The 15050-nt window shown below is 42.4% G+C and overlaps 1 protein-coding gene across 4 annotated transcripts in view; it reads left to right on the top strand.

Moving 5' to 3' along the window:
* Positions 1-15050, top strand: part of LOC135378331 (F-actin-uncapping protein LRRC16A-like) — an 83000-nt gene that overhangs the window by 39180 nt on the left and 28770 nt on the right. For 3 of the 4 annotated variants that reach the window (XM_064611343.1, XM_064611341.1, XM_064611340.1), the window contains exons 10-21: positions 127-221; positions 6338-6379; positions 8218-8405; positions 8707-8784; positions 8904-9091; positions 9224-9375; positions 9482-9581; positions 9677-9835; positions 10178-10315; positions 10846-10939; positions 13435-13533; positions 13816-13950. In XM_064611343.1, the coding sequence (XP_064467413.1) occupies positions 127-221; positions 6338-6379; positions 8218-8405; positions 8707-8784; positions 8904-9091; positions 9224-9375; positions 9482-9581; positions 9677-9835; positions 10178-10315; positions 10846-10939; positions 13435-13533; positions 13816-13950 (1468 nt within the window). The remainder of the gene's footprint in view (positions 1-126; positions 222-6337; positions 6380-8217; positions 8406-8706; positions 8785-8903; positions 9092-9223; positions 9376-9481; positions 9582-9676; positions 9836-10177; positions 10316-10845; positions 10940-13434; positions 13534-13815; positions 13951-15050) is intronic. The other variant, XM_064611344.1, reaches the window with a different exon arrangement.

Here is a 15050-nt window from a genome sequence, read left to right as displayed (position 1 = left end):
ATGGCTGCCCCTATTCAAAAGGACTTGTTTATTTTAATTATGAAGATATTTTGAAAGTGACCATATGCATTGCTCCATTACAAAGCATTCAACGAGTCCATAACCGTATCCCTTGCTCCGTTGTAGGGATTTCGCTCACAAGCTGTCTATGACTCTTATCGCCAACCCAAACTCTCCACTCAACTCCCTCGACCTGTCGAACAACCTGATCGAAGACAAAGGTGAGAAGATCTTTGCCATTTGCTTTAGATGTTTGTTGCTTTGCTTTAGTTAGTTTGTTATATGCTTTAGAAAGACTGCATTACTGACTTTGGGGGGCATCAGAAACATTTGTGTTATCGTAGTAGACTGCGTTAAGGGACAAATCTGTCTTTTGTTCATGTACAGTTGTACTTCATGTAATAAAATCTTGTTATTGAAGGAATATGTACCTTAAGTGCAGCGGAAAATGTTCTATACAGTCAAACTCCTTTGCAAAGAGACTCGGGGGGGACAGCAAAAAAAAATTCGGAGTAAAAGTATTTTTCATAGAAAAGGATGTCCATTATTGGACCTATAGGGCTCCAGAGGGACCACAAAAAAATTTGCTGTAGTGGTATTTTCGTTAAAAAGGAGTTTGACTGTATTAAAAACTTGGCAGGGTACCATTGTACAATTACAGAGCATGGTACAGCATGCGCCAAAAGTTCACGGAACACGCGAGCGGCATTCTTCTCCGCGCCGTGCCACCCTAGCAGCGGCCGGAAGTTGGCGGGAGCGGACAGGTCCATTCATTTTGAGACGTCAATATCGTACGCTTTTATTTGCCAGCGCCCGTCATCCCCAGACGAAATAAAAGGAAGATGAGAACGAAAAAGAGAAACTGCAGAGGCCAACTGTTGTCGCTCTGTGCGGTTCCTGTTATCTTCCAGCTGCGAACTGCGATAGGAATTTGCCTGGTGAAACTCTCCACGGGCATGCCCTTGTGGGGTAATCGCTGCAAACGCCACGGTGGCTCGCTGCCTGTGTTATGACCTGCGCCCCCCTCAAAATGAATGGACCTGTCCGCTCCCGCCAACTTCCGGCCGCTGCTAGGGTGGCGCGGCGCGGAGAAAAACGCTGCTCGCGTGTTCCGTGAACTTTTGGCGCAAGCTGTACACGTAGCATACTGACTACCTCAAATATATTTTCGTAATATACTTGGTAAATGCTGTACTACAGACACTATCACGATAGTGAATTCTGTGCATAAGCTTGGCCTGATAAAACCAATCTACATCTGTAAAGTGCCAAATTTAAAGTAACCAAGCATATCCTTACCATACAACCTAATAGTGTGCCTGCTTCCCATTGACCCATATGCAGTGGCGTATCTAGAGCTACCTGCGCCCATGGCAACATGGTTAACATGATGTCCTTGGGGATGCGTTTTCGTGTTGTCCGCACTAGGTTTCACACTATAACCTCTCTAATGGTGGGTGCTTTAGATCATTTATGAATGTGCCAGGTTGAGTACCAGACCTGGCACATTCACATCCGACCACATAATAGCGGCCCTGTTCACCTGGCGCCCATGGCACCTGTCCACACCTGCCACACCCTAGATACGCCACTGCCCATATGTGATACAAGTTGTATACCACAGCTTTTGTAATGCAGATTTGTTTTATGTGAGACAGACTTTGTGAGTGTCAACGTTAACCGAGGGGGCAACCTTGTGTTCCCGACTTGTAATCCCTCAACATGCCTCTTTGGATGCCGGATCCTCAGGCGTGAAGCCAATATTTCGAACATAAGACTGTTCTGGGCCCGCTTGCACGCAACTCTTTGAATGCAACATTCAACGAGTGTTCCACTCAAGTTTCGTGCAAGTGGGCCGTGCTGGACCTAGAAGAACAGTCTCATCTTCGAAATATTGTTGCCATACCCGAGGCTTCCGCATTCATTTAGATGTTCTACCTTTTGACATACTCTGTAAGTGCTTTGTTTCACTGTCAGTTTAATTTGGGAATTTGGATGGAACTGTGTTTGAGGAATATATTTTGCACAACCTTAATTTCGCGATGCCTGTTCACTGCGTTCGCAAGATTGATAGCTGTTCTTCGTTCAGAGCACTTGAGGTCAAATTCTTTGTTAGGACAGCAGAAGACAAACAGGTGCAGATACTATTCAGCATAAGTTGTCAGGCACACATAAGTTGTGAGTCGCACTAAATTGCTGTCAATGAGCACGTTTCACTTTGTGAAATTAACGTTTTGCAAAATTACATGCTTGTGCATTTTTGTTGTCATCACCAATATTTTGCAGTAGTACCTTAATTAGGGAAAAAAATAATAATAATAGAAGTGCGAAATTTGCAAAAATTAAGTCCTTGCAAGATTTGCTGATTTTACTGTATGTGCCTCTCTGGTTTTGCATGTGAATTGCACTTGTATTTATTAATTATGCTTGCGGTATATTAACAGACATGGGGAACTTTTAAGGTCTACCAAATGCTGTACGCTGTAATAATGCAGTTAGGAAACTTTCAGAGTGTTATTACAGATACTTGGAACCATTTATTTGCATTAAAAATTGTGGTACTTGTTCAACTGAGCAATCCTTCAGCACACAACTAAGTTACACAGCTGATGCAAGTGCAATTGTTGCACTTTCTGCACTGGGCATGGAGAAAGACAAATTTAGGACCTTCTTGTGTATTCTCCTGCAGAACATGTGGTCCCATTATATTCGCTTAGGACCTCGCAGGGTGGAACTGGACTCTGTTGATCTGCTGTGGTTCTCCTCTATTGTGCAGAGTGACCCGGACATTGATCATTGTGCAAGTGGGAGTGCTCACATGTCACTAACATGAGGTTTAACTATGACGTTATGTGTACTATATGTGACACTGCCACTTCAACAGTTTTTTAATGTCTTTGTTAACACTGCAAAGCAGCTGTTCCTGTGAGCAGTGTGCAGATATGGTCTGGTGGATACTTTGGATAGCATGAAAGAATGGGGTGTAGAGGGCTGCATGTAAACCCTAGGCCAACTGGGGGCTAGACGCTATGTAAGTGTTTGATTGGTAATTCCACTGGAAATCCCAGCGAAGGAATCGAAGCACAGCTATGCATGGGATTTGATTCCAAGTCTGCTCCTGTCCTATTGTGAAGAGGAATGCTTCTGTTTGCAAGACAGCACTGGTACCCTAAATACACACAGATATAAATGCTTCAGACCGACAATAGATGATATGCGTTGTTGCGGAAAGTTAAGTTCATGGCAGGGAAGGTAAAGGTTTATATGCCACATGGGTTTCACTGCTCAGCCATATAAACTGCTTTTGTTTCCTTAATTTTTTCACATATACTGAGTTTCGCTCACATGGGCCAAAGGGTACACCCTACAGTTCAGCGAGCCTGGTTTTAGACAATAATGTTCTAGAGAATGGGGGCACGTTTTAGAGAACACTGTTCACGCAAATGAAGTTTTGGTTTTGGTTCCAACGTACGGGATGCCTTTTTTTTTATTCGTTATAATTTTTATAAAAAAAGCTATGAGATCAGCAGGGATGCCATTTTTGCAATTGAGGTACACGTCAAGGCAGACATCCTCTTGAAGACGGTATGTAAGTACTAATTCACTACTTACCTAAAGAGTTTGCTAATGAACTCTTTAATTAACGGACTTAAGGTAAAAGCTGTTTGTGTATACCATTTCACTCTGCAAACAAATGCTGCAACTCCTTCGAAACAATACCCAGAATGCCGATTGTGTAAAGACTGCCCCCCTTCCTCACGAAGAAAAGAAAAGAAAAAGATCAGGTGGTAGAACAACAGTTCTGAACGGGGGTAGTTGGTACGTACTGAGATTAAACATCGTAACAACAGCGCATCATCGAAGCGGGAAAACAATATATTGGGCAAATGGGAAGATGCACAAACATCAGGCTACATGAGCACTCAGCAGCCTTAAAACGTACCCCATCTGGATATTTAGCGATTCACTGTAGAACATGTGGGTGTAATCCCATCTTTGAGAATACAACAGTTTTACACAAAGCAAACACACAAACAAGAAGAGAAATTTTAGAAGCCTACTGTATACAAAGAGCTGCAGATAACTGTATCAGCACGCAGTCTATATTGTTGCTGCCAGAAGAGATTGAGTATTTGTCATCGCTTCCTTAGCCTTGTTATATACAGAACGAAGTGGAGAGAAGGAATTTGTATTACCTTTATAAACATGTACCATGTGAAATTAGAACTTCTCAAGTTGCGAGTGCAGCGAATCATATGTCTCCATTTTCCCTTCGTCCTTGTCTCGTGCGCTGTTAGAATGTTTAATCTTGGTGGTAGAACGTAACACATGTCAAACCGAATCGTTCAGGGGACACGGAAAACTGGGGGACAGGTGCGCTCCTAGTTATATTGCGCACAGTCCCCTTTGGAAATCCAAATTCCTTGTACAATCTATGAACGCCAAAGCGAAAACCAACTTTTTCCTTTTACCATACCATATGACTTTTAGGAATCTCGATAAGCAGGTATACGTTCTTGCGTATTACACCAGGGGAAAGAAATGAAAACGAAGCTGAAGCCTTCACGAAGTCTTAGCCGCTTTGCTAAAAGTGTCCTTCTCTAACTACACTTTCGCTAAAACGTGTCGCCAGTTTCCCTAAAACGTTATTCTCTAAAACATGGCTCTCTGGGAAGAAGCCTCTAAAATGAGGTTTGCTAAAATGAGGCTTGTTAAACGGATGGGCTCCGTTCTAATAGCTGGGCTCCGTTCTGATAGCTGGGCTCCGTTCTGATAGCTGGGCCATTCCAGCCGAAACCAGCCAGAGGTGTAGCTCGACCCTCCTAGATGTCACTGAAGAAAATTCCCTTAGGGCTGTGTATGTAGGATATAAACTTCTTTTTTCTCAAGATTTTGTTTTCTGGAGCATTGGAGGTGCCTCGAACTTGGCCCAAACATGAAAAAGTGTTGTCTGTTTCGTGCGTGCGTCCTTCTGACACACACAGACAGCATTTCTGCTCTTTCTTTGTCTGGTGTTAGAGGGTAAGGGTTCATCCTGCTTCCTGAGGAACATATGGAACTAGAACAAATCCGGTGACATCGTTAGAGCTCAAGAACGGAGTGCGTTATGATAAATTTTTGACAAGTTCGCATTCTCTCAGGAGCCCGAGATTATTTATGCTCATAAACTACTGTATGGAGATTCGCTTCACGTAAAAATTAGACGATTACCTGTGTTCATTGCTTAACTAAGCAATCCAGAATACAGACCATTCGTAAAAAATGACACTTTTGAGACAGTATTTTCACATACCTGAGGTCATCTAGGAAGTGAAAGAAATTGTGCCATTTGTAGGACAGATCCTCCCCTATAACATATTAAAAATCTACAGGTGTTTTTTTCCTTAAACAAGAAAATTTTTTTTTTGTCACCATACTTTGCTGTAGGTAATTCGTTAGTTGAGGTCGTCCAGGATGTAAATAAGTGATGCCTTTGTGACCCTCTCCTGTGAAAAGGGAATCTCTCCTTTGCCATTTTGAAAATATACAGGTGTATTTGTTCTTACACGAGAAAAAGGATTCGTCAGCACACTTGCATCCCGTCTGTAAGGTACTATTCTCACCCTTTGGACGAATTTCGCCTTCTGATGTTCTGCCAAGTTCTATCAGCTTGACACTCACAGTCGCTACTTCATAACAGATTTGTCGTCATTCATGATTGTTTTCACATACCTGAAGTCATCTGGCGGGTGAAAAAATTACACAATTTCAAGAACAGACCATCTCCTATAACAATATTAAAAATCTGCTGGCGTATTTATTATTAAACAGGGAAAAAACTTCGTCGGCGCATTTGCATCTGCTCTGTGAGGTACCATTATCATTTTTCTTCCACTGTGAATCTTACTGCACCAGCTCGCCATAGCTATTGGCTCACAGCATGCCAGAACGCGACATAACAGTCTTTGGAAACCATTCCTTATGATCTTGAGCGTACTCTCCCACAACGGAAAGTAAAAAAAAGTGGCTGGTTTCGGCTGGAATGACCCAGCTGTGTGTGGATTGTGTGACGTGCACAATGATGCATAACTGAAGCAACCTTTTGTGTATACTAACTGTGACCCACTGTCAGTCATTTGCATTTTTGTCTTGTTGGTATAAATTAAGTGGCAGTTATGCAGTTATCCTAACCAAACATGACAAATGTTTGTTTAACAATGTCTGTCTGTAATAGAACTAAGAAACAAAGGAGCACTAACATAACATGTTATCTGTTGGGGCATTCTATTTCGTGCTGTCTACGTCTACTGTTCATTTACCTGGTCTTCATGATGTCTTACTTTTATTCCCTACGTAGGGCTGAGTAGCCTCTGTGGGATCATTGCCAAAATTTCTCAAGGTCTGGACTTCGATTAATCCTTTTTGAATGTGCACGTTGATGTGGGACGCATTGAAGCATGCCCGCTGTGGGAAATTGCTGACGCTTTTGTCTGTAAGCTAACAGTGACACATGCTGTTTCATGTGCATGCATATCTAGTGCAGTCAGTTTTTATAAACTGGATTGTTTCGGCGCTTGTTGTGCACTGTTGTGACCTTTTTTTCAAATGTGATGTTATGGGCTTCTCTCTGTAACTGTTCTTTGTTCTTGTTATTTTTCCCCCTTAGATTTTGTTTCTGACATCTCTCGCATTGCCCTTGTGCAGTATTGTTTGCGCTGCACCTCTGTGGTTGTGAAATAGCAGGAATGTTGCCTATTTGTTTTGATTTCAACTTTGCCCTGTTTTAGTATGCTCATAGAACCTACGTGCTTTGGTGCGTCAAAACCCCACGTACCGGTTGAAAGAAACGAGGTTTCAAACCATCTTCTGTGTCCCGTGATTTGTGCTGCCATCAAGGACTGGAGTGAGAACTTCAATGTTAGCCACACTTAACTGCAACACTTCACATGTGTTGCTCCCTGCCAGGTTTTAGTTGACTCAGCGAATATCCACGGTTTTGAGTTATGAGCAGATTACTTTAGTGATGCCCTCATGGATAGGACACAATAGTGTTATTTCAATTGCATTCCTCATCTGTGAGAAGCACCTGGATATCACTTATTGAGGTTTGCCAACCACAACAACCACATCTATTGCCAACCACAGGCACATAGATGTGTTATCACGTATATAAGTGGTACCACAAATTCAAACGAGAAGTGGTTTATAACTAGAGCCTGAAGTCTTCATGAAATATTCTTTTCTGAATTCCGGGGGTAAAAATTGGCTAAATAAACACGGGCACTAAATTCATGCAAATTCGGGTGAAAAAAACTTCCAGTATGCTAAATTCGGGGAGAAATTGGGCTCAGTTACTCAAGCTAACTGTAGTGGTTTGGTACAAACTGTGATTGAACTGCATTTGCTGCCAAACAAGTAAATTAGTGCATTCCTACAGACATCCCAGTTAAGGCAATTTGCCGGGTAAAAATCGGGTTTCACCCTAAAGAGGCAACCTTCAATTCAGCGTGCAAATTCGGGGAAGAATCGGGTAAAACCCTAAAACTTCAGGCTGTATTTATAACTGCTCCAAGCCTTAGGAGGATTAGAGCCCTGTGCTTTGGGGTTAAAACCCAGTAAAACGTGTTATTACCCCCACCCCGTGTTATGTTGCTGAAAGATGAGAATAGGTGCCAGGTTTTACTTTGGAAATTTTGCTCAGAGAAAGAGTGCTGCTTTGCAGATATTATCAAAATTTTCAGGCTCTATGTATATCTTGCGTATTGAGGGTTGACAGTGTATTGCCTCCAAAACATTTTTTGATGATCATGATATTTTTTTCTAATTGCTAGGTTTTGGAAAACCAGATCTTTTTGTCCTTCATTATGACATAAATACAGGAAAAACTGTAATGTGCAGCTAATGTTACATTTTATTTGCATGCAGGTGCATACACTGTAGCCTTTTTTTGTTCTTTCTTCCGTTAACATTCGTCTGGCACCTCTTGTTCTGCCTGGCAATGTGGTCGATGCGCAAAAGCATTCTCTTGCATATAGCACAGAACCATATGTGTGTCTTCAATATCCACTGCAAAAACAAATGAAAACAAGTAGATGTTATTGAACATGTCTCGTTCATCAATACCCCAAGGATGGCAGCACAAACCAACAGCTATTTCACACTTGGTGTTCTCATAATAGTTACCACGTAGTTCTTTTCTTGCTGCTTTGCTAACTGCAAAAACTTGCTTTTCATTAGGAATGGGTCAGCTGTGTGTGCCACTTGGTAAACTTCACAAAGGCCTGACCCACTTGAACTTGGCACGTACAGGGATAACGTCTAAGGGCGTCAGTGCACTTGCCCATGCTCTATCCATTAATCGTGTCATGCCATCCAGCCTTGCCTACCTCAACCTCAGTGATAATGTCTTCAAGGATGACATTAATGTGAGCACTACTTCCTTCACATCATTCATCTTAGTTACCTGTTTAGTGTCATTCTCTCAGCCCAGATACATGGGAACTTTTAGGTTGAGGGTTCACATCCATCTGGTGTCAACTAAGTCTTCTTTTTTTATGCTGTTTGCTTTTACCATCTCTGTGAAACGTGAAATGAAATTTTTGTCATTTGCTCCGCAATACTAACTTTTTCCTGATGGATGCCATAGATTTCAAACTTACCTGTGTTGCCTTTCATGTGTGCCACCCTGCATGTTTTGAAATGAGTCTGGTCTCTCTTGTCCTACAGAACCTGTACAACTACCTTGCTCAGCCGAACTCCCTCGTGCACCTTGATCTTTCGGGGACGGAATGTGCGCTGGAAACCGTAAGTTACTTTTACCAAACGGCTTAACCGGGGTCACTTTTAAAACTGTTTTCATTACCAGTCCAAAATATAGTCATACATACTTCAGAACCTATTATAGACAATTATGGAATTGCTAGGTGTTTGGCGCTTTGTTGCGTGGCTGCACGCAGAAGCTGGAATATCTAAACCTGTCGCGCAATGTGTACAACGCCAAGAAGAGCAAGGATGTCCTGGTTCCACCTTCCTTCAAGACATTCTTTTCGAGCACTGTGGCACTTAAACATCTCAACATGTCGAACGTGCGCATGCCTACGGAAGCTCTCAAGTGAGTTTTATGTTTTTCGCACCCAATGTATAATTAGCAGCGTGTAAATGTAAACTCCTGTTTCATAACGTTCTGCACGGAACCGTGCCTGGAACTGCCCAATCACACATATCTCACCTTTTTCACTTTCAGGGCGATGCTGTTAGGTCTGGCATGCAATGAAATCCTTGCAGAGGTTTCCTTGGACCTTAGTTGCAATGACTTACGAACGCAAGGTTCTCTGGTGCTGGAGTCCTGCCTTCCTGGCATTCGTTGCCTTCACAGCCTTGATATCAGCGAGAACAGTAAGGACGACTCGATTGTTTGCATCTCTCTCGCTTATGCGCCCTCTATTCCAAGTGTCCTTTTTGGATGTTCAAGTTCTCGAATCTCCTGCATTTTTCTGCTTAGATTTTGATCAAGACTTGGCAAACATCATTGCTGCTGTAGGGAGGAATCCATCCATCAGGCACCTTTCAATAGGTCGAAATTTTGCGAACATGAAGCCTAAGTAAGTGTTTGAGACATTTAGTGAGGATGTAGCACTTTTTGTGTGTAGGAATTCTGTCCTTGCAGACCCTTGTAGCGTGTTTGTATTAATTTCAGGCACATCACGAGGGTAATGGATGCAATCGTACAAGTCATCCAAGAGAAAGACTCCACATTAGAATTTCTCTCGGTTGCCGACTCAAAGTTGCGAGGAGAACTGTGTCTTGTGATCAATGCTTTGGGTAGCAATCAGTGCCTCACTGCCATTGATATCACGTGAGTAATATACATTGCTGTTTTTTGTATTGCTTCTCTACTTGCGTAGGGAACACTTGGGGGGGGGGGGGGGGTAAGAGAAGGTAGAAGATGAGGGTAAGAACATCATCTTTTTGTAGCAAGAGCAACTCCTCTGTGAGCAACTCCTCTGTGAGCAACTCCTCTGTGAGCAACTCCTCTGTGAGCAACTCCTCTGTGAGCAACTCCTCTGACAGTGTTTTTGTCAGTACTGTTGAAAGTGGATGGTGTTGTACTTGCAAAGTTTGCGAAAGGGCTCTTTTTGTCCTTTTTCGTCTTCTTTTAGGTGGCATATTTTGATGCACAGTTCTGTTTTCCCCACAGGGGCAATTACATGGGCCTGAACGGAGCAAAAACATTGGCCAAGGCGCTGCAGATAAATTCGAAACTCAGGCGAATCCTGTGGGACAGGAATTCTACACCACCTCAAGGATTTCAGGACATTGCCTATGCATTAGAAAAGTGAGTGAATTTTGCTCTCTTATTATGTTTTAACCTGATCTTTTATTCATCATGCATATTTATTAGCGTAAGTTGTTAGGTTGTCCACTGTAGCCTTACGTCAACTTTTGTGTCTGTCGACCACAATCTGTAATAGCGCATATTTAAGATCTCCTTCTTACACCGCTGGTCTAGTGTCTTAGAAGCAGAGTACCACAGCAGCTGGGAGTCTACTAACTCCTTCTTCATTACCCCTTTAATTTTATTTGGCATTACTATACTAAGCATAACTTCAATGTCGTCGACAGCATCGTCACTCTAAAAAAAAAGCTACATCCAAAAATTGTACTTCAGGCATAAGATTTAGCTTGGACATTTGAGTCGCATTGGAACACTATCACTTCAGTGTCAGAAAGCATGTTTTGGCATTTGTGTTCCTCTGTGTTCCAAAATGTTGATACATTTTGGTGTAGTTCTTTCCTACCATAGCATTCTGCATGGAAATATGTTAAGTAGGATAAAAATAACAAGGTGACAATCTCTTTGCAAAGGAACTTCACACTAAAGTTCATGCCCTGCCCTATCGTGGACATCACAGCAGCCATGAAAATTGCGCCTGAACGTACAGAGGCTGCATGGAAGAAGGTAACAGATGAACACTATTTATCTTAGAAATGCTGATTACAGTATAAAGGGTAGGTTTATTTATTTATTTATTTATTCGAAACTCCCTACAGCTGCACCGAAAAAGTGTCCATTTTCTCTTATTGCCATTTGTTGATTATTTGAGCATTCTTTTTATTGTTTAGTCAGACGGCAGTGTCAGGACTTCTAGTTTGAAGAGTTATTAGTTGCTTTCTCATGCCTTACGTTCATTTTATTTGTCACCCTGAATGTAAGACCTGGTCACTGATGGTTTATGTCCATGTAACTTATTTCAGTTTTCGCTTTGGGTAAGTGGTTATGCTTTGTTTTTAGGGTCAGTTTGACATAGAATTCATTAGTAGATATGCATGTGTAGGCTTTTCAGTTAGTTGACTTTGTGGTCATGGCTAAATGGTGTTTTGTCCTTTGGGTCTATGGATGTCACTGAAATTTATTGCTTTGCATATTTTGCTCAGTTGGGCAGCAAAAATTTGTTTGGTGCTTGGCTTGGCAAAGAGCTAGAGTATCTTTTTCTGGGATCCGTTACAACTCCCCTAATTACACAAAGCAAGAACTGGACTGGTTGGTATATAGTCGCCATCCGATTTTTCTGACTCGGCGGGGATCGCGCAAAAGTCCGAATAATCGAGCAGCCCGAAAAAACGTATTTCGCTTCAAAAGTCAAATTTATTAAGCACTAGTAGGTCGGAAAAAGTTGTCTACGCTTTCTTGGCGGACAGTCTTCCATCTCCGCCTGATAACATCGGCTTTTATTTCCCGAAGCGATATTTCGTCACTGTATACGGACGAAAACACCGAAATTCGTCTTCATTAGTTTCCCCGAGTTCGACGGCTGCGCTGGGAAACAAGTCGTCGATATGCCGAGCACGTGGAGGGAACATATATCTGGACAACTTCTGGCAGCATTAAAGGACGAACAGCCGAGAGACACGGTACACGTAGACAAACACGAAGTTCTCAATCGGTCTTTGTCGATCTCGCAACACGCGTCACCATTCTGCAAGTCGGCTTCACCTAACGCCTGCGTGCTTTAGGTGAAGCTCGCTTTACGGCAATATCGCGTGACTCACGGGTGGACAGCACGTGCTGGGCCTTCGCGAATTTCGGCAGCGTTTACCACAACGAAGACTCAAAAGCGCTACGACAGGCCTCCTTTCAGTAATGGAAAATGAACAGTCACTACCTATTTTCTTGCTTAAATTTTTATAGTTGGCTAATTCTTTTCATACGAATTTCGGAGGATACGAGGGTGATTTCATTCAGATTAAGGCAGCCTTTGTATCTCGATTTCTTTTAAATTTTTTTTTGTGTGATAGGCCTGTCTGTGCCACGAATATTACCATTGGTCCCACATTTCGCAGGTAAGTGGATACCTAGATATAAATTTCTGCAGGTAACAGGGCGAAATCTGTGGGCTCGCTTACTCGCGTTTTTCGTCCACTTTTGAGCGCCGTATCTCCGCACTCGTAACTCATAACCACAAAATATATTTGCTCATGGTCCACCCATATTCTGGACTTTGGCTCTGCGGGGTAATTTCAGTTTCTGCCGAGAGGCAGAAAAAAGAGATTTTCTGTAAAGGCTGGAAAATCGTTCGGACTCCAGTTTTAACTATGTTTATGTTTTTATCGCTCTAAAGTGGACGAAAAACGCGAGTAAGGGAGCCCTCCTATTTTGCCCCGTTACCTGCAGAAATTTATATCTATCCACTTACTCGGAAAATGTGGGACCAATGATAATATTCATGGCACAGACAGGACTATCACATAAAAAATTTCCAAAGAAATCTGAGATACAAAGGTTACGACTCTGCCTGAATCTAAATGAAATCGCCTACGAATATTTTCCGACGTCCCGGGAGATTCATACGATCGAGATTCTACTGACGACTACGATTCGACGTTACGACAGTTCCTGCACCTGAGATGAAGTGAACGGACCACACGAGTTTCCAATAGGAAGCGAAACTTGTGGGGCATGATTCCTATTGGTGCGGTGGTTGCCCGTTTCCCAATGTGGAAAGGGGGACATGGTCCCCTTTTGACCTGTTTTACTCCTTATTCGAGATCCAGTTAAAGTGGGGCACAAGGAACAAATGAGTAATGCGCAGTTCCTTGACCTTCGCATTGTGCCATGCGCATGTTGTGAGCTGGGGACCATTTGGGACGCTCACTGACTGGGCAGGAAATTTTGGGCGTCATTATACATTATAACACTATGGGACCCGTGGCCGTTTCGCGAACGCGTCCGGATAATCGTGCGTGTCCGAAAAATTGGTCGGCGACATATCTTACGGAGCAAGGTGACTACAACAACCGAAAACAAAACACACGCCAGACACGCTGTGGCATGTCTTTTGACATCATTTGTCATCGCCACCTTGCTATGTATGTTAGTGTTAATTGTCTACTGCGTTTGATTTTTTAAGACCTGTGCTTAATTGGTCTATGCTTTTCTTACCCATGTGTTCACAGATATCAGAGCTGCTAAACAGGAACGTTTCTCCAAAGAAGTACAGTAACGGACAAGCATTCAGGTTGCAGCAGGGATTCCTTCTAAGCTCAACACAGCAGGTGACTTCTGGTGCTGTCCTTACAACGGCATATTTTGTAGTTGTCTTTAGTGTGTGTACAACTGACAACATATTTTTCACACTTCACAAGATTGACCCAAATTAAAGTTACTGACCGGCCATTTTTCTGCAAAAAAAAAGTAAAAGAAACAAAAAACAAAAAAACTTGGAAGCTTTAGAGTATTTGGACATCACTATTGGCACCAACCCTGGATCTTCCAGGAAAAATGAGATATATATGAGTCCTATGTGTACAGCTAAGTAAAATGCTCTTTTACTACAGATGGTGGATCGGTGGATGCTTCACCTCCAAGACGTGATCAAATCTGCACGAGCATCTTCTCAGGAGGACATAACGTGCACAGAAGATGTCCAAAAAGCTGAGGGATATCTGAAGGACGCCACCAGTGCAAAACAGGTAAGGTTGCAACCATTAATATGTTTATGTAATGGAATTTCAGTGTGTTGCATCAAGGGGGATGCTAGTCTTGAAATGGCAGAAAAATCGCCAAAAGGTCCATGGTTTTTATTCTGAAGTTTGCCGTACAAACTAGGTGTACACAAAATATCTTGCTTGCATTTGAGTTCCCAGTGTTAAATCACGCAATGTATCCGCACCTGGTAGATGCCTGTGAGGCTTCTGTCTTTGCTTTGAGTCCCGCTCACATCACAACGGAATAATGCATTGCTGTCATCTTGGTTTCACTTGAGATCCCATTTCAACCACTTTCGTTTCCTGTGGCGTTTCTACGTAATACTACCTTCGTGTGTCCTGCATTGTATAGACATCGTGGTAGCCGATGTGTTGCAACCCAAAAGTCATCAGAGTGTTACAATTGGCTAATTGCTATCATGTGATGTCTACATGCGAGTTTCAGTATGGCACTGCACATCCACAGTTGCCTTATTACTAGAGCTGTGCGAATAGCAAAATTTTGCATTACGAATAGTTCACGAATATTTCACTTACACTGCAAATCGAATTCGAATAATCAGAAAAGGCCCAATTCGAATAATTTTGAATACTCATGGTGAAATATTTTGTGGTGTTGTGCTCATTAGGTGATGTTCTGCTCCAAACATGCGAGCCGTTTCAACCAGCATAACATATCGTGAGAGAAGGGTCCCTCTGTGGGGTGAACTATATTGAGAGTTAGTCAACATGTTCCATGCAGCCTTCTTTGTGTGCATCTCCTCATTTTTATGTTTACATTGTGAATTTCCTGTACTTTTTTTTAGAAACTGCACATATTTCCATCTGTTACTGAACATAACTCTGAAGGTTGGGAGTACATTTACTGGAACCTGCAATGCCCAGAGTACAGTGTTGACTTGACTTGTTGAGCTCATAAAATTTGTAGACTGTAGTAACAGAATATTGTAAACAATGTAAAGTGGGCTTCACCTAACGCTCAAGTGCATTGACGTGAAGACGACTTGCAGAATAGAGCCTCACACCAAAAGAACAATGGCGGTAACGTGAAGTGGGCTTCACCTAAATCTTGTATGGTATGAGGC

Source organism: Ornithodoros turicata, chromosome 1, assembly GCF_037126465.1.
Source record: "Ornithodoros turicata isolate Travis chromosome 1, ASM3712646v1, whole genome shotgun sequence".
NCBI lineage: Eukaryota > Metazoa > Arthropoda > Arachnida > Ixodida > Argasidae > Ornithodoros > Ornithodoros turicata.
This window is presented reverse-complemented; position numbering and strand designations above follow the sequence as displayed.